The sequence below is a fragment of the Oryctolagus cuniculus genome, chromosome 5, assembly GCF_051225735.1.
Source record: "Oryctolagus cuniculus isolate XC-2025 breed Fujian yellow rabbit chromosome 5, ASM5122573v1, whole genome shotgun sequence".
NCBI lineage: Eukaryota > Metazoa > Chordata > Mammalia > Lagomorpha > Leporidae > Oryctolagus > Oryctolagus cuniculus.
In genome coordinates this window covers 59187553-59215400 of record NC_142871.1, presented here as the reverse complement: position 1 = coordinate 59215400, position 27848 = coordinate 59187553, and the positions used below count along the sequence as shown (strand labels likewise).

The 27848-nt window shown below is 43.4% G+C and overlaps 1 protein-coding gene across 2 annotated transcripts in view; it reads right to left on the bottom strand.

Moving 5' to 3' along the window:
- The window catches only part of LAMA4 (laminin subunit alpha 4), a 158027-nt gene that overhangs the window by 92308 nt on the left and 37871 nt on the right, over window positions 1–27848 (bottom strand). Inside the window, exons 2-6 of one of the 2 annotated variants that reach the window (XM_070073692.2) lie at window positions 27544–27645; window positions 19563–19687; window positions 13112–13192; window positions 3300–3514; window positions 868–975 (exon numbers count right to left, since the gene is read on the bottom strand). In XM_070073692.2, the coding sequence (XP_069929793.2) occupies window positions 868–975; window positions 3300–3514; window positions 13112–13192; window positions 19563–19687; window positions 27544–27645 (631 nt within the window). The remainder of the gene's footprint in view (window positions 1–867; window positions 976–3299; window positions 3515–13111; window positions 13193–19562; window positions 19688–27543; window positions 27646–27848) is intronic. The other variant, XM_070073687.2, reaches the window with a different exon arrangement.

Sequence of the window (27848 nt, the reverse complement as noted above, 5' to 3'; positions counted from 1 at the left end):
AAGCTGATAACCAAAGACTAAAGTGTTAATCCTTGTTAATATGTTAATTTGTTATTTGAAGTTTGATATGGTCTTGCTTACAAACTCTCTCAAGGGTAAAAGTTCCCGGCTGGCACATCAGGCTGGTGGGGGAGAGGTGTAGGTTAGGCTGGCATCCTGATGTCCTTGCAGCGACATTGCCTGGGGAACACCTATTCCATTTCTGTGTAAACTTCACCTCAATTGTGCCTCCCATCTTGCACCACTGATGAATCTCTTCTTCTCAGAGAAACTAGGAAATCAAGATACTTTTGTCTTGGTCTTTAAACCAAAACTTTGGTTTCCAGTATCATTTCTCTTGATTAACAGAGGTGACAGTGAAATCCAGGGAAAAAGACAGCAGCTCCATTTTCTAAGGATTGAGTATTTTTGTACTGGGTATTGAAGTACCCACTTCAGAGTTGGAGTGACTTAGGCAGAGCCATGTAAGTCTCTTGGTATCTCTGCACCCCCAACTGTTGTAAAGCATTGTCTGCATATTATTTTATCTGAGGTTTTCAAGAGACAATCTAGGAAAGGGAACTAAAATGAGGCTCTGTCACTGGGAGTTGTGTTTCTCACATTGCCTTTAGGAAAGATGCTAACCATAAAGCCTTGATAGAATCAGTTTTCTAAACCAGAGCTATGTAAGTGGAAGCTGCCTCTGTGCCAGCTGGAATCAAATGCACCATCAAGTAGCTTGGTGCTTGGATCATTTGGTTGTGGTGCACACAGGGTTAATTCCAGCGGTGGAGGTGAAGCAGTCTGTAGGGAGAGTGATACTGCATAGCTTTTTGTAATCCCACACCTGCAGCACATTAGAGAAAGTGGGGTTAGTCAATCATATACTGTTATTTTTACTGATGGTTGGGCAGTCCATGCCTGTAGGGAGTTCAGAACCTTCTTCCAAGCATTCTCCGGTTACGCTGTCACAGGGGCCTCCCCCGCAATTGCACACTGTGGGAAACAAAAACAAAAGACCAGAGATTTGTTCCTTAGTGCTTCAAAGATGGCAAAATGTCCACGGTTTCTAGAAATACTGGTTAGCAGGCTACAGTTCTTCCATGAGGATTAGTTCTCAAGAGGGTGTGGAATCCATGACATAGAGATTTTGTCCCTCGCCCCACTCAGTCCAGGCCAATATGATTTTCGAAGGTGACTCTGGAGAGAACTTGAAGCTGAAATTTCCAAGATCCCTCTCCTAGTTCACTGGGATTCCCATCTGACTCTCTGACTGCTTTAGTCCAAATAGGTCCTGGTAAATGTCACAAGGTACTCAATGGCCACAGAGCCCGGTGCTCAGCTTGAAATGGAAAGCTCCCTTCTCACTGCGGAGGGAGTCTCTAGTTGAATCCAGCTCCAGGGTGGGTCACTGCCAGGTGTGAGCGGGGAGTAGTCCCGAGAGCAGCGAGTGAGGCGGCCCAAGAGCAATCCTTGGCTCCCGCACGCTCGACCCTTGGCAAGACAGACTCCAGGCTTCCAAATTATAGCTAACATTGGGATGGCCAGGGAGAATGCCACGGAAAGAATTAGGAACATATTTACATGAATTTCAAAGACCTGAGAGCCCATTACTCATGTACTGATGATTTATACTAATGCCTTTTAGAGAAAACAAAAACCCCATCTTATCAGACTGTTCATGTTCCATTTAGTTTAGTGTGCAAATGAATTTTTAATACTTGAACACAAATTCCTTAAGTTATCTACAGTAGCAACAAACTGGAATAGAAGTATTAATGTTCTCTCAACATTCTTTACAGAATAATCAAGAAAAAATTAACTTTAATAAGGATGTCCGTTTAATACATTTCAGCTGTTTAATGTTTCACAAAATGCAGATTTATTGAACCATTCAGAAAGATTCTACTTTATTAGTTTCTATTCTAAGGGTGATCTCTATCTTCATAGTTTAAATGTAAGCTTGGTAAATACTTAGATCGATCTTTTTGTCTTTGATATTGCCTAAACTCTGATGATCTCTCTCTCTCTGTGTCTCCCTCTTTCTCTGTCTCTGTCTCTCTCTCTCTCCCATGTCACTCTGATTGGGCATGTGTTCCTTCCTTCCCACTGTCACCTTGGTGTTATGGCTCTGTGCACATTGCACATTCACTTTCATTGTGACTTCTGCAGATCATCTGTGTTTCCTTCTCAATTTTAAACTCTCCGCTTATCAAACCTTCTCAAGGGGAATCTCTTTCAGCGAGAGGATTTCCTGTAGAAGTTAGGCCACAAGACTGCAATATCTCTTTTCTTCCTTTGCTCCCTTCAAAGCCACATAAAAATAAGAAATAATCTCTGCTGGTCCTTGACTTCAAAGGAAAGCAACGTAACTTCACTTATAAAGAGCTTCCCTCTATGTGGCAAATGGATTGGCAAAATCATGGATAAAATGTGTACATTTCAGTCTAACTGAAGTTTAACCAGGGAGGTTTCTTATATTACCCCTAAAATATTTACTTTGATACCATCAGGAAATGGGGCAAGGAGTGATTAAATTGTATCTTTGGCTTACTAATCCATTTCACTGAAGTCAGTTTTACCAAATGTAACTGAAAGGTGTGAATTACAAAAATGATTTGAACCATGAAATATTTCATTCAGTCTTCTGGTCACTAATTGATAACTCTGGAAGTTTAATTTGTTTCTTTGATTAATATTGGATAGAGGGTGGCATTGTGCTGCAGTGGGTTAAGCTGCCTCATTTCAGATTGCAGGCTTGAGTCTTGGCTGCTCTGCTTTCAACCCAGCTTCCTGCTAATGTACCTAGGAAGGTATTGGAAGATGGCCACTGCCACCCATATGAGAGACCAGGATGGAGTTCCTGGCTCCTGGCTTCAGACTAGCCCAGACCTGGTTGTTACAGCCATTTGGGGGGAGTGAACCAGGAGATGGAAGTGCTCTCTCGCTTTCTCTGTCTCGTCCTCTTTCTTTGTTTCTGCCTTCCAAATCAATGAATGAGTGAATAAATGAATGAATGAATGAAAATTCATGGAAAATGCAATTAGAAGTTTTTAAATAGCTTGGAAAAATTTAAGATGATAAGACAAAAATTCATTTGTGTGTATCCTAGCTCATTCTACCCATGAGTTACATTATAATAGGGAGCCTTGATAAAACTTTCTGTCCCTGGTGAGTTTGGGATGCACATTTTTGAGAATGTACCTTGTCCTGGAAAAGTGATGACAAGGGGGCACTTGCAATACTTCCCAAAGGTACATTCTTTATCTAAACACAGAGTTGACAGAGGGCCCTGCTGGCCAGGATTTATAGTACTGTACCTGCACAGTTCTTGGCTCTCCTTGCATCCCCATAGTAGCCAGGAGCACAGCGTTCACACTTGAATCCCGTGGTGTTACGCAAGCAATTCCTACACTGGCCAGTGACTTCATCACAGTCTTCAAAGATCAAGTTGGGATCTGAATTTCCACTGCAGTCACATTTCTTACAGGTACTCCCAACGAGTAAGGGGTTTCCATAGTAACCAGGAGCACATCTGAAGGGAAATACCACATGTTAAACATTTAGCATTCATAGTTTTTCCTTCGTTTTTGTCTTTTTTCCTAGATAGAAGAAAGATGCAGAGGATGGTTGTAGCTTCTCATCCCAGAATTCATCCCTACTCTCTCATCAGGCTTTTTAAAGAACCATCCCTCTCTCTTGTATTACAGGTAGTTCAGTTTAGCCAGGTCCCAAGATGTAGGAGTGTCTGGATTGAACTAGTATATGGGGCATTTTTGGCCATGGCAGAGATTGGTATGCATGGCTTGCATACGATGGGTGGGGCCAGATGTGTTAAATGTACTGCAGTGAGAAGAATCAGCAGAGCACAGCTACAAAGTGTGCTGGCCAAAATGTTAATAACACCTTCATTGAGAAACACTGGTCTAAATCACCAGCTGTCTTGCTTTAATGAATTATCCAAGTTACTAAGCCTAAGCCAGTAAGTGCTGAGCATTATCTTAGCCGGAAGGGATTGGCTTAGGAGTGATTCAGTTAGAGAAGAGCTCAGAATCTCGTTCCAGGGTTGAGAAAGGCATTGCTTCCATCTTCTGGTGGATGAGACAGCGAGTAGAACTCTTTGCTCCTGGCAGCCATCCTGTGGCTGAGCAAAGGTAACAAAGCGCAGGTGGCAGAGCTGAGAGTACCACAGATAAAAAGAACTGGGGCCAGATGGCCATCATTTTGGCTGTGTTAGATATGAGTCTAGAGGCGCCAGGTGCCGACCTGCATTAGAGTGGGGGCAGAGCCAGTGCTTCTGGTCATGCTATTTGGCCATAAGGAGGGAGCTCGGCCGAGTTGGAGAGTGGAGAGGGAAATCCATCCAGTCTTTGCTTGCCTTGCCAAGTTGTGCTTTGGGTGGGGTTGCTTTTGCTCGGAGGAGGAGACACCCTTCTCTGCTTTTCGCAAAGGTGCCCTTTGGGCCAGCAGAGGCTCTGCTTTGAGTGGTGGGACCCTGGGCCCCACCGAATGGGGTGACTGCCGCCAGACTCTAGTCATTGGTTGCTAGACTGTGGCCTTGAGGCAAAGAAAGACTTACATTGCCAGATCTTTCTGTTTTTGAAGAAGAAAGTAGAAATTTGGATTTTTATGTGAAATCACAATTTTAAAAGGTTGGCTCAAAGTTTGTAAGTAAGGGTATTATACAGGTCAAACTCCACATGTGGCTGGTTGATTGTGTGTGGCCTCTCCTTTGCTGTGGCCCCTTCACCAGTGTGGAAGATGGGCTAACTGGAGCTGAAGAACCCGGGAGTGGCTGGAAAGAACGTGTGGTCACACCACCTGGGATCTAAGGCCAGGCTGAGGAGTTCATGTTGGCTCAGGAGAGCAAAGGAAAGAGAATCAGTGAAGGTTTTGAACGCGATGCAAGTGAAGGAAGCCAGTGTTGGCTTCGGATTGCAGGATGGGCTGCAGGCTGGCACGGGGTGTTTGGGGTGGGGTGGAGGGCCTGAGCTGGGGACTTGGCCTTGGGGGTGGAAAGGAAGGGAGGATTTTCCAAGAAAATCAGAGAGCGCTGGCCAGTAATAATAAGACACTGCATTTTTTAAAAGGCTTCCCTTTAAATAAGTAAGAGAACCGTGATTCTGAAAATTTGAAAAATAGGAAAATGAAAAAATTCACACCTGTCACTCCAGGACCCTAACAAAATCGCTGTTCTCCATGTTGTCTGTGTTCTCCCAGCCTTTGCTCCTGTGTCTCAGTTTTCTGGTGTAGTTTTAACAATGGAGCATGTTCAAACTACAATGCAAGCTCTGTGTTTGCATTGTATCTGACAGCTTCACCTATATGAGCTTCTTTAGTTACCACAGACACCTGGGAGGGAGGCCACACAGGCCTGGCATTCTGAAGATGAGACGTGATTTTGGTTTTCATCACAGAATGAGGCCCAGACCTTCTGACCTGATGTTCTTTCCTTCGCTCCACCCTGGACCACACTGAGGCTGCTATAAATGAATGGGTAGATTCAGCCAACAGAGAGATAATTCATGTCCACTCTGTGTAAGGCATAGGAGACAGAAACAGGAAAAGCAGGAAGACAGGAAGGAAAACACACAGGGGGCTGGAAGAGGGAAAAGCCCATGTTCTGAAAAAAACAGGAAATGAATAAAACATAATTCCACACAATGTCATGGGTTCTAGAAATCAAGATCTATGATGAAGAAGAAGATGAATGGAAGTTCCATGGAAGCCACAAAGAGACATTTCAGGGAGTTTTGCTAGTCATACTTTCTCACGTCTCTAGCCTTCAGATTTATAGGTCTTCTGGCCCCCAAGCCAACATGCATTTTTACTCTGTGGAACATGTGGCTGGCTGGAATTACTACCGTTTGCTGAAGTTCACCAAACAGAATACTAAACTCAGCCCACTGAAATGGATCTCAGATCTGCCAGCTCAGTTGTGGAGCTGGAGATTTGAAGTGTGAGGGTGATGGGATTGTTTTGGTTCACAGAGGCCAGATGCAAGTTTCTTTCTTTTCTCCATTTAATTCCACAGCATTTGATATCCATAGATTGTTTCCTGGTTTCCCACAAAACACATTTTTCAATTCTGTAATTTGGAATCTCAGTTATTGTAGAAATATACTTAGAGTTGCTTGGAGTGTTGAGAAAGATTCAGAGGCAACTCTGAAGTTGTAGTCCAAACAGAACAAGCGTAAAAGCTTTACCTCTTGATAGCCACTATAAGCCCCTGCATTTTTCGATAAGAGGTCTAGTGTGCAGAGAAGCTAAATGACTTATTCTCTGCTGTAGGGCTCAAACCTCTTGTGGCACATGAGGTTTAATGCTTTTTCCACTCCACAAGTCCGGTATTAATGAACTAACTAATTAATAAAAGAATGAGTAAAACAGTTGAATAATCAAATGCTATCTACGTGTCTAACCCTGCCCTTAAAGAGCTAATAACAAAGATACAAAACAACAGTAGTTGGATTTCCAGTCAGCAGTGGGGCCCTCGTTATGCTAACCCTATTTTTTTTTCCACAATCTCTTTTTTTTTTTTTTTTTTTGACAGGCAGGGTGGGCAGTGAGAGAGAGAGAGACAGAGAGAAAGGTCTTCCTTTTGCCGTTGATTCACCCTCCAATGGCCGCCGTGGCCGGCACACCACGCTGATCCGAAGGCAGGAGCCAGGTGCTTCTCCTGGTCTCCCATGCAGCACTTGGGCCATCCTCCACTGTACTCCCAGGCCATAGCAGAGAGCTGGCCTGGAAGAGGGGCAACCGGGACAGAATCCGGCGCCCCGACCGGGACTAGAACCCGGTGTGCCGGCGCCGCAAGGGGGAGGATTAGCCTATTGAGCTGCGGCACTGGCTCCACAATCTCCTTTCAAGGTCTCTCAATGACTTGATCCATCCTGGGAAACAGAACTGATAAACTGACAGCACAAGTGACAGCACTGTGCCATCTGAACTCTCATTTCAGTTAGTGATCCTTCTATTCTGGCAAAGTAGAAAATCAAAAGATACGTTGTTTGGAAAAAAGTAAATTTTGATGGAAAACGATTATTTTGGAAATTTGGGGAGCTCTTGCCTCTTCCTCTGCTTCTTCTCCACCTAGGGGTGTGCAGTCATCATTGAATGCCTTTATCAACGGTGCCTAAACTTCTGGCATGGGGAACACAGAGACTTATGGGAGGAATGTCACTCTAAAGCTGCCATTGTCACTTAAAATCATCTTATTTAGTTAAGCAAAGAAGGAAAACATCTGTTATGAAGTAGGTGCCATAAGAATGCTCTCTATTTCTTTATGAAAGACTGGGAAATAGGATAGGAAAATGTAAAAAACCTATTTAAGATCAGAGAGCAGGAATCCAGTGAGGGCATGGTATAGGACAGCAAATCACAAGAAGCACTCAGTGCAAACAACAGAACAGCTTAAGTTAAAAAACTTGATGCCTTCAGGGAGAATTAGACTAAATCTGCATCATATTTAGCCTCACTAAGTGTTAACTTTCTCTTTTTCCTCTTCCTTATCCTTTTTTCCCCTCATTAAGGCCAACATCAAAATAGCTATCATTGGTATCACTATCATCATCTCTAATGGTGCTCTATTTTGCCTTTCTTGTTTGAATTTTAAGGTCGCTTTGAGTTAGCTCTAATTTGCCCCCATTCTTCTCTCTTGCTCCTTAAGCAACAGGATCCATGTGAAAAAGCATCATGAAGTCTTTGCACATTTTTCATTCTACCACAAAACTCAATAGATGAAAGTATACTATTAGAACTGCTGTGGCAGGTAATATGGAACAAAGGCATTGAGACCATATGTTTGTCAACTGAAACCCGGATTTAACACTCAGGGTCCTGAGCTTTGGTTTTGGAAATATCACTCACCAATTGTATGGCTTGAGATCAAGTCTCCTCATGGCTCTGAGATTCAGAGTCCTCATGCTTAAGGTTTGCTACTTAGTTGCAGAGTGAAAGGCACACTGAGATGAGAATGAGAATGGCCAAAATCTGACTATAAGACCTATGCACTGACTCAAGTCTCCTCTGGGCCACAGGTTTTCATTTTGCTGAGATGAGAATGACTATAGAGAAGAAACAGGCAGGGGCCAGGGCAGATTAAGAAGCATGGACCTTAGTGTTATGGGGGACAGAAAGGGGAATAAAAGCCTGGCTCTCATCACTACGTATGTCTTTTATTTTTAATTTCAAAGGGAGAAAAAGAGAGCGCCCATCTACCGATTCATTTCTCAGCTCTCCACAATGGCCCTGGGCCTGGGCCCAGGGATTGAAGTTGGGAGCTAGGAATTCAATCCAGGTTTCCTATGTGGGTGGCCAGAACCCAGTCATTTCTGGCATCACAGCTGCTTCTCAGGGTCCGAACTAGCAGGAAGTTGGAGTCAGGAGCTAGAGCCAGGATTCACACCAAGGCAATAATCAAATCCAAATTTCCAACATTAATTTAGGACAATGAATGGTGTCTTGCTGCCACTGATGGCCACTTGCAGCATGATGTGATAAAGATCTACATGCATGCATATCCTGTTGTGTGCTGATGACTCATTCTTCTCACCAATTCACAATGCCTTGACGTCATGTCATGCGACCTCCAACTGCCTCTAATGTGTCATTGACACGTGTCATCCTTATTATTTTCTCCATAGCACTGAGGCAGATCTTTTCTTGTTATAAAATCCCAAACACATTTTTGTGAACATTCCCTCAAGATTATCATGGAAATTCAACATAGAACTAAGAAAATATTCTCCGAGAACCCATGAGCCTCCCTTCTCCCCCACCGAATATTTCTGAGAACACCAGAGGCTCTTAGGCTACAATGTGATAAATATTTCCTACCAGTGGGTGTGGTATTGAAGGTTGAGGAATCACAAATCAGCTTTTCACAAAACAGGGAGCGCCCTGGCTCATGAGAACCCAATGAGCAGCCAAAAGATGGTTCCCTGGCCTTCCCCCTAGATGTTCTTTGTCAGCGGGTGCTGGAGGGGAGCTTGGGGAAGGTTCAGGAATCCAAAGATCTCAAGAGATCCTTATACACACATTTAAAAACCACCAGTTGATGACATGATGTCTAAGTTCAGGAAGACCTAGAGTCTTTTAGTTTAGACTACTTTTTACTTTTGTTTGAAATAGATAGCCATACAAATCAGTCGCATATTTTGCAAAGCTCTGGGGGAGAGGTCCAAGTTCACAAACACACTGAAAACATGGATTAGGGGAAGCTTAATTCAGACAACTTGAGAAGTTGACTGAGACATTCCCAAGAGAAACCCTCCCCTCTTGGCCCCAGGGTCAAATGCAAATCAAAGCAACCCAGGTAACCTCCTGCTAGAGGAACCAGGCCCTCCATGGGAAAGAAATCCTAGTCTCTTGAGTAGACTTTGCTTGTCTTTCTGTTTACATTTCCTTTTTTTCCCCCAGCCTTGCAAAGGATGATTTTCAGTCTCCTCCTCTAGCTTGAAGTTCCCTAAGGACAAAGCCTGTGTCTTAGATAGATCTGCATTCTGACCTGCTCCACCCTGGATTGTGAAAGACCTCAGTACATTCCTGTCAAAGGGGGTAGGGAGTGAGAAAGAGTGGACAGCACGGGGAAGAAGTGGCAGAGAAAGTTGTTCAACGGTCCCTTGCCATGCAGAGGAAGTCTTAGAAAGGATGTTTACTTCCAGCCCTTTTGTATATGCTGCCTCCTGTCAAGACTCTTTTTATAGATCAGCCATTGTTCCCTGCACAGCAGAGCCTCATCTCACTGATTAACTTTATTTTTTTTTATCTTTTATTTAATGAATATAAATTTCCAAAGTACGACTCATGGGTTACAATGGCTTCCCCCCCCATACCGTCCCTCCCACCCACAACCCTCCCCTTTCCCACTCCCTCTCCCCTTCCATCCACATCAAGATTCATTTTCCATTATCTTAATATACAGAAGAACTGATTAACTTTAATAGACTCTTTACCATAGAAGATCCTTAAGAAGACCACTGAGAAAAGCAGGATTGAGACAAGGAAATGAAATGGAACCCCTATTATGTAAAAGCAAGACCCAGCCTCTTGTCTGTCTCCCTTAGGCCAAGATGTTCTTGCCTGTCTGTTATCAAAAGGAATTCACTGACTTGAGGGAGTGATCCAGCTAGCCTTACAAGCTTCTTATCACTGGACTCAAGGAGTCATTTGCTTCTCCCTAGAAAAGAACCTCTGGTCTTTTTGTCCAGAAGGGTTTGTTTAAGGGAGTTCCAGGTTCAGGCAGAATGCAACTGTCACCTTCATGTAACCCCATGACCAACAGGAGCCCACTTGGCCACCACAAATTCCCCAAAGAGCTCAGCATCACTGGCCAATCAAAGGAAGGTCCCGAGCACACTGACCAACCAGGAACTTGGACGAGCTGATTATGTACCTCTCAGGCCCAATTTCAACCTGTGAGAAGCTTCACCCCTAACTTCTTGAGGAGCCCAGGAATTAAGCAATAGCTGACTGGCTCCTTGGTCTGTGGTTTGCCCATAAACATCTACTTTCTTCCACTACCCTGATGTCAGTGATTGGCTTTCTCTGTATTGGGTGAGTGGACCCAGTTTGGGGGTTCTACAGCAACTCCTCCAACTAGTTTGGGGGGTTGTTGGACAACAGAAAGAATCCAGGCTTTGAAGCCAAACTTCCAATCCTGCTTCCCCCATCTTTAGACAAGTCCCATCACCACCATCACCTGCCAAAAGACAAGACACAACCTTGCCTCACTGTGGTTGTGGGGCTGACATAGGAAGATCCCAGAGATACGAAATGGCACTGTTTAGTTTGAAGCCACACTGTCTAGCTAAATAAACTGAGATTTAGGGAAATGGGCCAGCTTTTCCCAGTGGCAGAACTTGGACAGTGATGACAATGACTTGTGTTGTCATCAGTTAATTTTTATTGAGCACTGATTAAATGCCAGGTGCCAGCCTAAAAGCATTACAGTGTTCTCTCACAAAAGATCTATGAGGTGGGTGTTCTCATTTGCTCCTTTCTGTAGAAATGGAAACTGGCACTTAGATCACTAACTTGTCTAGGAGGATGACAAACTGGTGATTAGCCAGGCCAATGCCAAAGCTTTTTTTTTTTTTTAAGCACCACTGCTGCTTTCCAAACGAGTGTTCTTTTCTAGATCCTACCATTCCAGGACCACGATAAGGACCAGGGCTAACCCAGTCTTACTGGAGAATGGCAGATCCCATGAGCCTCTGATGTGGGTGGAGGGGTTCATTCTGTCCAATCCCATGTCCAGCCTGGGCATGGTATCCTGTGCCAGGGATGGGGTCACTGTTGCCCACAGAGCCCTCCCCTGGGCCCCTGTGCTATTTTGCAGAACGGCATCCTTAGGGCCCAGGCTTTTTCACCTCTGGGAGGCCATGCATTTGGTCAGCAGGGTTCTACCAAAGGCCACTAACTCCCTCATGGGAGCCACTGAACATCCATTAGCAGTGCCGCTCTGCTGTTATCAAGCTGAACTGAGTTTATCCTCAGACTCTCAGGAGAAAAAAGCTCCATCTCTGGCCCATTAACAATCTGCTCAGACCCCCACTGAGCCAGAAAATGAGCACATCACGTGCCTCCTATTCCTGCCTTCTGAAGTAAAGAGAGAGAGAACTGCTTGTCACAAACATCAATCATCAACCCGATGTAATCTGATCATCTCTGTCAGTCCCTCCTAATGGATGAAATTCAGGTGGCTCTCAACTTTCCCTTTCCCTCTTATGAAAAACAACAACAATGGAAAAATTCCATAACCTTTTGGTGAGAATTATGCACATTTAATAGTCATCGTAACCATGCAGAGGTTTTCTCTGTAGCACAGACACTGACTTCTACAAAAAGTGCCCAAACTACTCTGGGAGACGTGGAAGGTGGTTTCTTTGGAAACAGGAGTGCTTGTAATGTAAGGCTTAGGTCTTGGGGCCCAGGCTGAATTTGTGAGCCCTATGCAGGGCCTGCAATTGGTGTGCTGTGACTGAGGAGGCCACCAGCAGCTGTGTGGGTAGGTGCTGACAAGCGCCTCCTCACCCTTCTACCCTCCCTGTCTTCATGCTTCCTTCTGCTTAAACACAACGATGAGGCCACTGTCACAGGCATCTCTGTTAGAAGTAGGAAGATCGGTTTGTGAGTCTCCTTCAGGGAGAGCCATTTTAGAACACTGAGCAGCTAGCAGGTGGGGTGAATGGGAAACTTCCTGAATTGGCCAAGCCTGTCTTGTGTGAGCAAAGCCCAGAGCAATTTCGAAAAGAGGCCCGTGTAAATACCAAAGAGGGATTCAGAACGTCCTCCCCCTGGTGGACTCTGCTTTTCAGGAGATGGGGTGAGAATGGGTTAAATAATAAATTAGTGCTTTTTTCAATTTATTGCTCTACCAGTGGTTGAGAGTTTCCTTTTTGTTTACCCAGGAAGCTGCACTCTTTTTTTTTCCAGATCATTAACTGTAGTACTGGTTTTCAACAATGGAGAGAGAGGAGTATTGCCAAAAATTTCTAGCAAATTTTCTCAAAATACACATACACATACTCCCATTTTCCTTTCCTGCCTCATTTATCCTGAATGTGAGGATAGCCAGGATCCCGGGGGAGAACAAGCCTACAGCAATGTCTGGGGCATGTTTGGAGAAGGTTCCCCCAAGGGGCTCTGAAATGTGGCCCCCCAGTGCCTCCTCTTAAACATCTACTTCAGGACCCACTGACTAGGAACAAGGCATGCCTGTGGCGCCGGCACACCTGGTTCTAGTCCCAGTCGGGGTGCCGGATTCTGTCCCGGTTGCCCCTCTTCCAGGCCAGCTCTCTGCTTTGGCCCGGGAGTGCAGTGGAGGATGGTGCAAGTCCTTGGGCCCTGCACCTGCATGGGAGACCAGGAGAAGCACCTGGCTCCTGGCTTCGGATCAGTGCAGTGCGCTGGCCACAGTGTGCCAGCTGCAGCAGCCATTGAGGGGTGAACCAATGGAAAAAGAGGAAGCCCTTTCTCTCTGTCTCTCTCTCTCACTGTCCACTCTGCCTGTCAAAAAAAAAAAAAAAAAAAAAAAAAAAAAGAATAGGAACAAGGCAGAGCTGATGTGTGTGAGAGACGGAAAGCTTCCTTTGATACACCTGGAAAATAGAGGATTTTATCAGCCTACCTTTCACAGTTAGGTCCAGCGTAGTTTTCGTGACAGATACACCGAACAGCTCCGTTTTTCCTGTAGCAGGATTCTGCAAAACTGCAATTGTAGGTGAATGTTAGAAGCCAGCTGCACACATCGCTGAAGAGACTGGCTTAACTGTTGCTCAGATCATCACTACCTAGATGACCTTTAAGTTCCAACAGCTGTGATCATTTTCCCTCTACATTTCGATTCAATCCTTCCCTTACCAGAAAGCTTGGACCAGCAGGCCCAGACAGAAATGAGCAGGGCCATTTCCCAGCTCCTTCTAGCTTGTTTCTCCCCAGAGGGGCTCCATTATTTTTGTTTGAAGCAGTGGGAATTTGTGGCATATCAGAATATATACAAATATGTGTAGTATTTCTCATACAAGTCTAAAATACAAATTCCAAAGTCAGAAATAAAATAAACAAAAGCAACCTGCAATTTTAGATTTATATGTGAATTTCCTGATTATTATTTCTATGTTTGAAAATTTCTCTGTGGCCAGAGTTGTGGCGTAGTGGGTAAAGCAACTTCCTGCAATGTCGGCATCTCATATGGGTGCTGGTTCGAGTCCTGTCTGCTTCACTTCCAATCCAGCTCTCTGTTAATGCACCTGGGAAAGCAGCTGAAGATGGGCCAAGTGCTTCAGCCCCTACACCCACGTGGGAGACCCGGATGAAGCTCCTGTATCCTAGCTTCGGCCTGGCCTAGGCCAAGCCATTGCAGCCATCTGGGGAGTGAACCAGTAGGTGGAAGATCTTTTTATCTCTGTGTGTCTCTTTGCTTTCTCTGGGTAACTATGACTCTCAAATAAATAAATCTTAAAAAAACTTTCCCATATTTTCCCAATATTCTCTCTTCTTTTAAAGGTCAGGAATCTGTCTTAAGCCATACTGCATAACCTCAACAGAACCTTGATTTCTTCCAGGTACGCCTTAAAGGTTGGGGATAAGGGTGCAGGGGCTGTTTGGAGTTGTTCAAAGTCACAAAGCAAGGCTCAGTCAGTGAAAGTCCATGGGGTCGCGCCCTTTCCTTTCCTTCTTTTTCTTTTTCTTTTTAATGATAATACAATTAGAACACAGGAAAGAAAAAATAGTGTGAGTGTGAGTGTGTGTGTGTGTGTGTGTGACAGAGAGACAGAGGGAGAGGAGAGAGCGCAAGATATTTTAAAGACTTTGAAATTAGCTTTGGCTCAGGTACTCTATAATCAATGGAGTGTGACCTGCCGCTCTCACGTTCCTGCGTGTATCAGCAATTTTACCCTAATGTTCTTTGGAGGAATGCAAATGGATGTGTTTGCTTTGTCTGCAGATGTTTATAAAATCAGTCAGAAAACAATATGTGCTTCCCAGTGAAAGGCAATAACCACAATTTATTTTCTCTAACAGTATGGTAAAAACACTCCAGTGAAATTGCATTCATCTGGCTCTTTATTTTACATCTCCCTCCTCAGCCTGCTTAGAGAAACACTGTCAGGGGAAGTGCATGAAGCGTGAGCTAACCCCTTCCCATGCATTTTGGCTGGAGGTGTCCCAGCCCGCAGCCTGCCCACACCTTGAGGGTTGGCATATCTTCTGGGGACGTCAGCCATTGTCTGCCTTTAGCTGATGCCCTACTGTTTCAAGGAGAAGACATTTTCCTTAACTGGAGCACTTGGCATAGCTACAGGGAGACATGGAGATTGTCTGGCCAACCTCAATATAAGTAAATGAACTCAATGCTTACAGATCTTGGGGAAACTAAACAGCCATTGGTTGCTACAGCGGCCATTGAGGTTTCATTTTTGTTCGTCATCGGCATTAACTGTTAATGTTTTCTTGGCTTATCTATTTTTGACTAGGAAAATTGAAACTCTGCACCTTTCTCAGCCCACTCCAACCACTGTGGTGCCCCCTTCAAGTTGAGGGATGTGTTTTGCACTTGGAAAACCCTTAGGGAACATAAAGAAAAATAGGTTCCACCCTTAGCTTGCTTTATTCCTTCAAGCATTATTTCCTTGCTTACTGATGTGGCTACTGGAACTGGAAATCCAAATTCTGGGACTGTGGCCTCAATTCATGGACTTTTCAGGTCTAATTCTGATTCCATGCTGGGTGTCTTTCTTTAATTTAGCGATTGCTTTTAAAGGCAGAGCAAAACACAAACACACATGGATTTTCTATGTTCTGGTTCACTCCCCAGTTGCCCACAAAAGTCAGGGATAGACAGGCTGAAGCCAGGAGTATAGATCTCCATCCGGGTCTCCTACTTGGGTGACAGGATCCTAACCACTGAACCATCACCTACTATATCCCAGGGTGTGTACCAGCAGGGCACTGGAGGGGAAGCAGGGCAGGGACTTGAACCCTGGCACTCCATGGCATCTTAACATCTGTGCCACACCATATCCATCCCATACTAGGAGTCCTTCTGAAAAGTCCTGTCACTTCATTTTTATAGAAAGCAAGTAATATGAGTATTAGAAAGAAGCTGAAAGAGGCAATGGGGCATTTGAATTTTGATAAGATATCAGACTAGTATTTAGGATTTGTCAACTTAATAACAGGCCAGATCAAAGGTTAGCACTTCCTAGGATTTAAGCAAATTTATTCAGTCCAATGACCACAGATTTTAACCCTAGAGACTGAGGAAGTACAGCTTTTGCTATTGCAGAGAAAAATCTGTAAAATCTCAAGAGAAGGTCTCTCAAACCGTTCCCAATTTCTCCCTATTTCCACCCAATGTTTCCTTAGACATGGCATATTTGTGTCTTTGTTTTAATTTTCAGCACATTTTAAAACCTGGAACCTGTGTTATAGAGACTTCAGTTTCCATATCTACCATGATGTGCCCACCTTTGGAGCACATTCCCAAGTCCCTCAACTGCTGCTTTGAACTCTGGATCTCCTCTCTCTCTCTCTCTCCCTCCCTCCCTCCCTCTCTCTCTCTCTCTCACACACACACACACAACCACAGATAGCGATGTTGATACTTTTCCCCCCTAAACATGTATTTATTCATTTGAAAGGCAAAGTGACAGAGAGAGAGAGAGAGAGAGAGAGAGAGAAAGAATCTTCCATCCATTAGTTCACTTCTCAAAAGCCCACAACAGGGTTGAGCCAGGCCAAAGCTAGGGGTCTGGAACTCCATCCGTGTTTCCCAGATGATTGACAGGAGCCTGAGGACTTCACCTATCACCTGCTGCCTTCCCACTCGTGATAGCAGGAAACTAAATTGGAAGTGGAGGAGCCAGGACTTGAACCTGCCTTCTGATACAAGATGAGGGAGTCCCATGTGACAGCTTAACCTGCAGAGCCACAACACTGGCCCTGAAATGGTGTCCTGGGAGCATTTGAACCTGTTTCCTCTCCCAGGACAGGAGACTCTCCCAGTGGCAAGTTTCTGGTTTGTAATGGGAGAATGAGTGAGACCCTTTATAATAGGAAGTTGGGGGTAGATATATTTAACAAAATATCCATACCATGGCAAAAGCAGAGATGCTAAACATCTCATCAGATGCAGTTAATGTTTAAGAGCAGAATATTAACGGACAATTAAAGATTATACCTAGATGAGGCAAAGGGAGCCCATAAATCAGAGCAGCCTTGAGTGAAAATAACAGAACATTTAATTTGCATTTTCTGCTCTTGCCATCAGTGCCATCCATTTTGCACACATTATTAATACTATCAGACATGAAAAATCACCCAGCAAGTTCTGAGGCAGCTTAATGGTTTCTAAAGGAACAGAGGGCTGTGAAACGCCTGAGTTCTTTGTTGTCAAAATGGTCACAGGATCTGAACATCTCACAAGCCATTAGGGGAAATGTTAGTTAATATTGGTTTAAAAGATAGGAAAAAATTAGGGGGACATCTGGTTGTCACCTCCTCTTTTACAAGTGAGTATGTGAGTACAGATGTGTGTGATAGAGAGTCAGGCTTTTAAAAAGTCACTTTACGTGCCTTACTTAATGTGATCCTTATATTAGCTGTCAGTTAACATAGATATTACAGCCAAACACTTGAAACAGTGCCTGGAAAAGATGAAATACAAGTATTAGAAAAAATACAATGTTATGTGTTCAGCAAAGCCAACATCTGCTACACCTTCCACATACAAGGCACTGACAGAGATCCCTACACCCAGATTGGATTACCAAGGAAAGCACTGAGATCCAAAGCAGGTACAGGAATCAAGATACAGAGCTAAAATCTGACCCTCATCTCCTTAACCTCACACCCCATGGAAAGTGAGGCAGAGGGAGAGAGGAACCTGACCAGGGTCAAAATAGCAATTGTCCAAATAGCAATACGAACCTAGGTTGCTTCCTCTTTCCACCTGTGGTGTGCTTACTTGTATCTGCTCTTTGTCCCTGGTTCTTAGCACAGGGCTTCTGTCACCCTTGCAATTTCCCAAGTGATAAGGCTGCCTTCTGTTGTTTGTAACAAGCTTCTTTTGATCATCCCTGAGTTGATGCTAATGAGGTGATGTTGGAGATGGACCCCCAGATAGCTTCAGAATGGAAGCTGGTCCCAGAGGGCCTGACAATGTGATTAGAAGGTTGGAACTTTCAACATCACCCTCCCAACCTCCAGGCAGGGGAGAGGAACTGGAGATTGAGTTCAGTCGCCAGTGACCAAACTGACCAAGGACTTCAGAAATCATGCCAATGGAAGGAGTCTTCATTTTTTAGAAAAGATTTATTTATATATTTGAAAGTCAGAGTTACAGAGAGAAAGAGGAGGGACACACACACACACACACACACACAGAAAGAGAAAGAGAGATCTTTTATCTACTAGTTCACTCCCCAAATGGCTGCGATAGCTGGGGCTAGGCCATATGGAAAGCCAGGAGCCAGGAGCATCTCCTGTGTCTCCCACGCGGGTGCAGGGGCCCAAGCACTTGGGACATCCTCTGCTATTTTCCCAGATCATTAGCAGTGAGTTGGATAGAAAGTGGAGCAGCTGGGACTCAAACCAGCACCCACATGGGATGCTGACACTGCACTTGGCAGCTTAACTCACTGCACCAGAGAGTAAAAACTCTAGAACCCCAGAGACCAATGTTTAGCATAGCAGTTAAGACTCTGGTTGGGATTCCAATGTGGGACCTGGTTTGAGTCCGAGTTCTGCCTTCAATCCAGCTTCCTGCTAATCTTCACTTTATGAGGAGTAAGTGATGTCTCAAGTACTTGGATTCTTGCCACTGTGTGGGAGACTTGGATTGAATTCCTGGCTCCTAGCTTTGGCCTTTCCCAGCCTCCAAACCGGTTTTTGCAGGCATTTCAGGAGTGAATCTGCAGATAGAAGATCACTCTGTCTCTTTGCCTCTCAAGTAAATGCATAAAACAAACAAACAAACAAAAAACCTCTTAAACAACACAGTCTGGGACTTCTGAGTTGTTCAGGCACAGATGATTTGAGAGAGTGGTGCTCCTGCAAGGGACGAGAGCTCTGCACCCTCTCCCCATCCCCACGCCTCCTTGTTTTGCTCTGTGCATTGCTTCTGTTTGGCTCTTTCTGGATTTTATGCATTATAATAAATCTATAATCATAAGAATAGCAACTTCTTAGTTCTGTGAGTCATTCTAGGGAACTTGAACCCTAGGGATGGGTTAAAAGGGAATCTACAACTTTGTAGTTTTCTGGGCAGAAGTTTGGGTAGCCTGTGGATCCCAGGACACCTGAAGTGAAGAAAGTCTGATGCAACTGAACCCCTAACCTTGTGCCGTCTGCATTGACCCTGGGAACTTAGTGCTAGGATTGAATTGATTGTAGGTCAGCTATTCACGTCAGAAAATCGGTTGATATTTGAAAAACCAAATGCCACTATACAATTTAAATTCTGCATATTGTCATTTTTAAGTCAATAAAATGGCCACTCATGACTTGACAAGATACTATATGTCTGAAAAGAATTCTATTAAGTGGTATACCTGTTCTGTTTAAGTTCTCAACTGGGTCAAAAGAGCCAGAAGCAAGAATTAGTTTTCTCAGAAAAATTCTATGAGTTGATTTTCCTAAAGTATGCATCTGTTTGTGTTCTAATTCTGATTAGAAAACATATTTTCCCGCCACTTGTATGGAAATGACTATTCTGTGAAAGGCAAGGAGAACCAATACTGTTGCAAATATTTCATTATAATGACTCTGTTGGCATTACCAGTAGTGATTTCTTTAGGTCAAAGGATAGCCAAGAAAAGATGAAGTAGCTTTGCTTATAAAACTTGGGAGAATTCATTGATACTATGATGCATTCCAATATTCTGTGAATAGACTTATCACTTATACTGCAAATGCTCATGGTTCCCCAAAAGCTTATTTAGAAACCTTCCCTTCATCTTTCCAGTCTCACTCCAGTATGAGGTATTCAATCTTACTGTGGATGAACCTCGGAATCCTGGCTAGGACATCACAGGGGGATAAACATTAGAAGAACATTGTCTTCCTTTAGGACTTACTTGGCCAAGTGAGGAAGGGGACAGGGACATGGCTGGCAGAACTGAGGTGGTCCCCTGATGGAATCGCTGATGTAACCATCTAGACATTTTTCACAATGTTCTCCTGTTGTGTTCCTCAGGCAGTGCTGTGAGACAAAAGATAGGAAAACTGAAAAGGATGCAAAGAAATTTTACAGATAGAAAATCTAGGAATCAAACAACACTTCAGGCAAAGGGGACATCAGGCCTGACAGAATAGATGATACATGGCTGTACTGGCCAGCACAAAGGAGTTCTGTTGATGCCAGGCAAGCTAAGAACATGGACAAGTGGTGGATGGATTCAACCTGAACTTCTTTTGGAAAAATATATTTATTTATTTCATTTGTTTCAAAGGTGGGGGGGGGGTGGATAACAGAGAACTCATTTCTGCTGGTTCAATTCCCAAATGCCCACAATAGCTGGAGCTGAGCCAGGTTGAAACTGGGAGCCTGGAACTCAATATGGATTTCTCATGTAGGTGACAGGGACCCAAGTACTTGAGCTGTTCCCTGCTGCCTCTCAGGGTGCATTTGTAGGAAGTGGGATTTGGGTACAGAGCTGGGGACATGAACCCGGACACTCCGATATGGAACACAGGTGTCCCAAATGATATCTTAACTGGTAGGCATAGCAGCCGCCTCTTTTCTAGTCTTTTATATCTATACTAGCAGCCTGATACTCTCAGAGTTTGTGTGCTGAAAGGATTACTAACTAGTTACTCATTTCAGTTATTGTTTTAAAGATATATTTATTTATTTGAAAGGCAGAGTTACAGAGAGAGAGGGAGAGACAGAGAGAGATCTCCCATCTGCTGGTTCTCTCCACAAATGGCTGCAATGGACTCATAGAATGGCGGATGTCCTAAACAGCACTCTGGCCTCAGAATCAGCCCTAAAGGCATTTGGATCCGGCTGAAAAGCCCATGAGAGTATTTAGGCATGGAAAGCCAAGACACTCTGGCAAAAAAAAAAAAAAAAAAAAAAAAATGACCTAAATGAAAGATCTCCATGAGTGAGATCCCAGTGGAAAGAACAGGTCATAAAAGAAGGAGGTACCTTTCTCTGAAGGGAGGCGAACTTCCATTTTGACTATGACCTTGTCTAAATATGATAAGAGTTGGTGAACTCAAAAGGCTTCCATAGCCTTGGAAACTCATGACTGAGCATAGGGAGATTACTGATGCCATAAACAGGAGTGTCAGTTTGTAAAGTCAACAAGAGGAGTCACTGTGCACTTACTCCTCATGTAGGATCTCTGTCCTTAATGTGCTGTACATTGTGATTTAATGCTATAATGAGTACTCAAACAGTATTTTTCACTTTGTGTTTCTATGTGGGTGCAAACTGTTGAAATCTTTACTTAATGTATACTAAACTGATCTTCTGTATATAAAGAGAATTGAAAATGAATCTTGATATGAATGGAAGGGGAGAGAGAGCGGGAAAGGGGAGGGTTGCGGGTGGGAGGGAAGTCATTGGGGTGGGGGGAAGCCATTGTAATCCATAAGCTGTACATTGGAAATTTATATTCATTAAATAAAAGTTAAAAACAATGGCTGCAATGGTCAGAGCTGGGCTGATCTGAAGCCAGAAGCCAGGAGATTCTTCAGGGTTTCCCACATGCGTGGAGGGGCTCAAGTAGTTGGGCCATCTTCTGCAGCTTTCCCAAGTGCATTAGCAGGGAGCTGGATCAGAAGTGGAACACTACCTCTTTTAAAGGTAGTCATGCTAATGCACAGGTAGCTTTCTCCTATCAGATTGTATTGGGTGGTACAAGGCAACACCATTAGCACTATGGTATTTTCATCTTTACATTCAATAGATTATAAAAATTTCAAATCATGTTTTCGGTGAAAAACTGTACTGTACAAATTAAAATTCTGTTAAAGAGGTACCCTCCTGTTTGAGCAGGTACCTTAGTAATATGGAGGTAGCAGAGTTTCAACAACAACTTTTCCCAACAGTACTCTGTGCCTTAGTGAAGGCAACAACCAGGGATTGAACTCTGAGCTCTTTATTCTTGTCTTACTCTGAGGCTCAGAAAAAAATAATAGCTTAGTCTTTCTCCAAGCATTTTACATAGATGAATTAATTAAACTCTCACCAAAATCCTAAGGTAGGTTTCCATTTTTTTGCCCATTTTCCATATGAAAAGAGGGAGGCACAGAGTGGTCAAATTGCCCAATGTCACACAAGTAGTCAGCAAATTTGAGATTCAAATTCAGGCAATCTGGCTCCAGAGGAATAATTGTTAACTTCCATATTATACTACTTCTCTAATATTGTTAGAGAAAAGGTACTTTTTCCAAACAGGTATCAAGTGACTGCATTTAAAGCTATCAGGTTATTTTACCAACAGTTTGAGCTTCAAATGAAGCATAGCACATTAGTTAACAGGGCAGAATCTAAATGTGGGACAACAATGTGGGTAATCCTAATGTGGATGAACACTCTTCAGGTATCTGATGAGCCATTAGTTGTGGACAATCTTTGGCCCTTGATTAGAATTACATTAGCAGAATAAAATTTATGGATTAGTTGATATTGCCTGACGGATCAATGAGAAATTGCACAATAAAGTATGATATGCAGAGAGCAGAATGCTAACATATTTCCTTCACAATTTTTAATACTGGGTCTTGCTCTAAGTCAACCTTCAAGAAATGTTTGCTGGGAAAATAGTGAAGGAAATGGCAAATTAATAAATTGGTGTCTAGAGCAAGCACTCATAAAGGAAATGAAATGCACTTCAAGCTAACTCAAAATTGGTGGCAATTTCTCAACAGGGAAAACCAATGAGCCTTACTCAACGACCTTATGGTTCAAACCTAAGTTATAAGCAATCTGGCAGGGCTGCTCATGGACTGGAGTCAAATTTGTCTGAGGTTAGACAGATGAAGCCCATCTGTGCAGAAGAAAACAGGCTCATTGTATGTTCTTAGACCACTCTTTGTGTTAAATATAAAGTGAATATAAAGCTGAAAAAAATAGCTAATTAACTCTGTCCATTTATGACTTGTAGGATGCTTTGGATTCTTCATTCTTCAGGGCTTTAGTTCTGTCATGGCAGCCACAGGAAGCAGCTACCGTCAAAAGCCAAATCCTTCCTGACCCCTAAATACTCAGAGTACAAATATTGACTTTCTTTATCTGCCTTCATTTAAAGGGTTTCCTATGAAATTCCTTAAAAGGCATTGATGCACAGTTTGGGAGATCGGCAGAGGAGTGCTGGCGGCAGGGAGAAAAGGTCCCTAGGGCTTCTGTTTTCCAGAGTCTCTGTCCCCTTATCTGTAAAATGAAGATTTAGACTGGACCTCTCATCAGGTCTCCTCCCTCTGAAAATCTTTTGTTCTGAGAATGCAGAATTTCCCTTTATCTTCAATGCTCTGCCACTTAAAACACAGAAAGCCAAAACTGACAACACTAAACAAATATTGTTTGAGGGGAAAATTTAGTTTATTAAAAGAAAATTGACCCCATTTAAAATGGAGTAAGCATTTTTAATCTTTATCTGGTGGTTAAGACAGCTACATCTAGACATGACTGCAGGTATGTGTTAAGAATGACATTAGGGCACCTGTTGTGTCTCTTCCCCACGAGAAACATGTATTTCATCCACTTGGTCACAGGAACAGTAGACTATAGGAAGAAGGCCTGGAAGGATCAAGCTAGCCTTGTGTCAGGTGTCAGTGTACTTTAAGCAAGAATACATCCATGAGTTGCAAAGTGTCCAGGGAGGTTAAAACTATTTTCAAAATAATACTAAAATTTTATTTACATTTTATCATCTTGCTTTCTCATGTAATATAAGGTGATTTTTTTCCTAAAGATTCCATGACACAAGACACAATCACAGATTGGTGAAGAAGCAGATGGGAGAATCTAGTTGTCTTCTACAAAGCCAGACATTAAATGTGTCTTTAATTTGTAAAATATGTGCATGTTGTATAAAAAATACTTCTGCTAACATGCAACAAGTTTATTATTTCTATTTTCAAGTGAATTGATGAAGAAGTAATATAACAAATGTTTCAGTTTGAATTTCAAGTGCAATAAATACCCATAGATATAGTCTATGTAAACACAACTCTTTGGTAGTGTCAGTAATTCACAAGTGTGTAAAGGGCTTATGAGACCACAAAGTTTGAGAATTGCTCTTGCCTCAGTCAGTACTTCTTGAACTTCAATGTGCACATGAATGTACTTGGGGATCTGATGAAAATGCAGATTTCTGATCACGGCATCTGGGATGGGGCCTTACAGTCTGCATTTCTAACAAGCTGCCAATATCACCAGCACTGCTGGTGTAGACTACAACCTGAGAAGCAAGGGTTTGGAGAGAAACATCTAGTATGGGCAGCAGTGTTTATTAGTTACTTAGGGTGAGGCTGGAGGCTGATTCTCTAGCACAACATAGCACATCTCCCTGAATAAAGGAGTGACCCAAGAATCTCAGAGATTATCAAATTAAAGGGCCTTCTATTTATGTTAGCTTATTTTACTAACCAATGCATTCATTCACTTAACAAACCTAGAGTGTGTTGATATCCTGATAGACAATGAGCTTGTGACTATTATTAGATTGAGGAACACCTAGTTCTTGCCTTGGAATACCCCAGGGCCCCATGAAGGAAACAGAGTGGTAAATAAAGAGTACCATCGTGCGCTCAAGGCTATGATTGAGGTACATATAAGGTATGTTTTACTACTGAACACAGGGACAGGAAGCATCAGTGTCTTCCTGAGAAAGTGGGAGAAGGCTTAATGAAGGTGATGGCACTGGACAGAGGCCTTGAAGTCAGACTTCCAGAAATCCTGGGTGGAGTCTAAGGGAGTAGCTTCAGACACAGAGTGTGACAGAGAGACCGAATCCGGGAGGCTGTGTGCTCAGTGCACCTGAAGCAGAAACTCCCGCAGGATGTCAGCAAGAAGGTTGCCTTCAGTAGGCTGTTTTTGAAAGACATTGCCATCATCAGGCAGGGAACAGAGGAGAGGAAGGAGAGTCTGCAGTAGGGATGATGGATAGTTGGGAGCCAGGGGAACGGTTGAGGGAGGCTGGGGTTGTGAATTAAGGAAGAGCAGGGTGTAGCGAGAGGAAGCTCTATTGCAGATTGCATTGACAGGACTCAGTGTCTAACTGAAAGTTGAAGAAGAAGAAAAGAGGTTGATGCAGCATCTCTGGCCTGTAAGCAGGAGGGAGCCACAAGAAGGTGTTGTGGGGCTGGCACTGTGGAGTAGTGGGTAAAGCCACCGCCTGCAGTGCTGGCATCCCATGTGGGCTCTGGTTCGAGTCTCGGCTGCTCCTCTTCCGATCTAGCTCTCTGCTATGGCCTGGGAAAGCAGTGGAAGATGACCCATGTGGGAGACCTAGAAGAAACTCCTGGCTCCTGCCTTCAGATTCGTGCAGCTCCGGCCCGTTGAGGCCATCTAGGGAGTGAACCAGTGGATGGATCTCCCCCCGCCCCTGCCTCTGCCTCTCTGTAACTCTGCCTTTCAAATAAATAAATCAATCTAAAAAAAATAAATAAAAGAGGCAGTTGTCATTAACTGAAGTGGGGAATATTAGAGGAATGAGTGCCAGTTGGGAGAGGAAGGAAGAGTGGACAGTGGCATTCAGTTCCTCTTACATTCTCATGCTGATGAGTACAAAGCAGTAGGTGACTCCAGTGAGCTATATAGCCGTAGACTTTGATGTGAAGTATTCCGACACTGATGACCACAGCAAGCTACAAAGAAGTGATCATGTTGGAGCCTCTGTTTCTGGGGCTCTCTGATGAATGAGAATGAGCCGGGACAGGTCTGCTCCATGAGTAGACTAGGGAGTGACCCAACAACCTTATGAATTACCAAATTAAAGGGCCTAGCATTGGGTTGGCTTATTTTAGTAATCAATGCATTCATTTACTTAGTAAGGTGATACCATATAGTTACTATCTGTGCCAACTAGGTGACAAAGTAGCCTTCTTAATTCCTTCATTTACATTTAATTAAATACAAAGTATGTCCTTTTTTATTTTAAAATTAAATTTATAAAAATACAAGTATATCTATATGTATAGTTCTGGGGGATAGGATTGTGGTTGATTTTTTTACTTTGTATTTTAAACATCATATTATTCTATATTGGTTCTTGTTTGCTTTATTTGCTTATGCTGAACATATATTATTTAAATGAGGGGGAAAAGGATATTTCCCTCTGCATAGGATATGATGGGGGAACCACCAGTAAGAATAGTAGAATGGCTATTTCTTTTAGTTTTAATTTTCTGTCTCAGAACAAAGAAGTTGCAGGAAGATTGGCAACTTCTCTGAGTGTGCATGCAAATGTTCCACCCTCGCCCATCCCAAACATTTATAGAAGCTGGTCTACCCCTGTGATTGAGACAGAATTGGTCAAAGACCGTCCCTCTCAGCAGTTCACGACTTCTGAGAGATAAAGCCAGGCGTGTTCTCATTCTAACAATGTGGTTGTAAAGAGGAGTGGCGTAGTCAGTGCTCTGTGGGTGCTGGCAGGACATTTGTCTTCTTTATTTCAGTCTTTTCTCTCTTATGGACTGACCTTATTAACAGCAGCTGATGGGCTCCGCAGTCCTTACTGTCTTATATTTTTAAAAAAGCAGATAACAAAGGGTCTTTAATTGGCCATATTATCAGAGATGTACATTATCACTTCAAGTGTATCCATGGGATTTTCCCCCTGAAATGTCACAGGGATTAAAATAACAGGAAACCGGAGATGGAAGCATTAGAAAGGGGGTAGACTTTGGCAGCTGCATTTGCCTACACGGCCACAAAGGACATCCTGGATGTTATGGTTATTTAAGAGGATGGGGGAAGGGAAAATAGAAATAACAGGAGTATACAAAGACTATAAAGAGATAGCAGGGTTTAACGTTTTGCCATTTAATTCTCTGCCCCCAGAAAAATGGAGCCTTTTAGAGTTAAGATAAATAAAAATGTTCTAATTGTCATCTCAACGTAATGTGTAAAATAAAAGCACCTTCATGCACACGCCTCAGAGGCTACTTATCAAAATAATCTGTTTGATAGGGGGACTAATGCTAATTTTGAGTGCATTTCACTAAATTTCCTTGTAGTTTATGCAAAACTACTCTGGTGGTTCTGGAAAGCCTCTTTTGCTAGACAAGGAACTTGAAGAATTAAATTTTTCTTCTGTTTCAAATAGCTCTTGAAGGAGGACATGAGATTAGGATAGAAATCCTTGAAAGCATCCCCTGTGGTTTCTAGCAAAGGCACCTCTGGTAAGTACTCCAGTACCCATTTCCACGTGGTTGTCACCCCAGTCAGGGAAAATGGAAACCATGGAGCCAGCACTTTCCTACTCGAAGACTTCTTGGTCTCCTTCCTCAGTGCCGTGTTTCACTGAAGAACACACTATTGGGGAATTCACTCCAGTTAAAGAATAAAACTCTCTTGTGGGCTTCAACACAGAATTACAAAGACCACAGGGCCAAAGCTTTCACGTTCATTGGTTGTTTGGTTCAAATTTAAAATTTTCTTTTAAGCTAATTTTGACCTAAAGACCTGATTACCTTGTGTTCTAAAATAGGCTGCGAACACCTGCTTTGTTCTGGTTTACGTGGAGGGAAGCCAAACATATGACTAAAGACACTATTACTGAGGAATTTGGACGGATGGTTTCCTCCTCTGTGTATTAGTTTCAATCCCACGGCCAGGAGCCTACAGCACGAAAGCAGCTGCCGAGAGTGGCGGGGCAAGAACCTCCAGGGCACGTGCGCTTCATGCACACGTCTGGGTGGCCCTTAGAACCGAAGGTACTTTACCGCGTGTGTGTTACAGAAAAAGTCGACAGGTGCAGCACGAACTGAATCAGCAGTTTGCCCCTACGTAGCTGAAACCTCCAGGAAGAGAGTTCCAATCCCACCCAAGATGCAAAGACCGGCGAAGTATGTGAAAGGTGATGGGTGCCCCCGACGTACCACGCAGACTCCAGAGCCGTCGGCGCACTCGTTGGAGTTGCCGTTGCAGTCGCAGGGCAAGCATTCCCCTGACCCAGCTCGGAAGAATCCAGCATCGCATTTCTGCAAGAGACACAGCAAAATCATTTTAATTGTCAAAAGATCCATTTGGGTCAGCATTTTCTGAGCATAAGAAGAGGGTAAGATCACTAGATTATCTAAACATTTCGTTATAAAAACATCCTAAAATGAGCTCTTTATGATGCCATTCATTAACAGACCACATATATACTATCTCCTGTTTTACAAAATTATTTTCCCTCTTT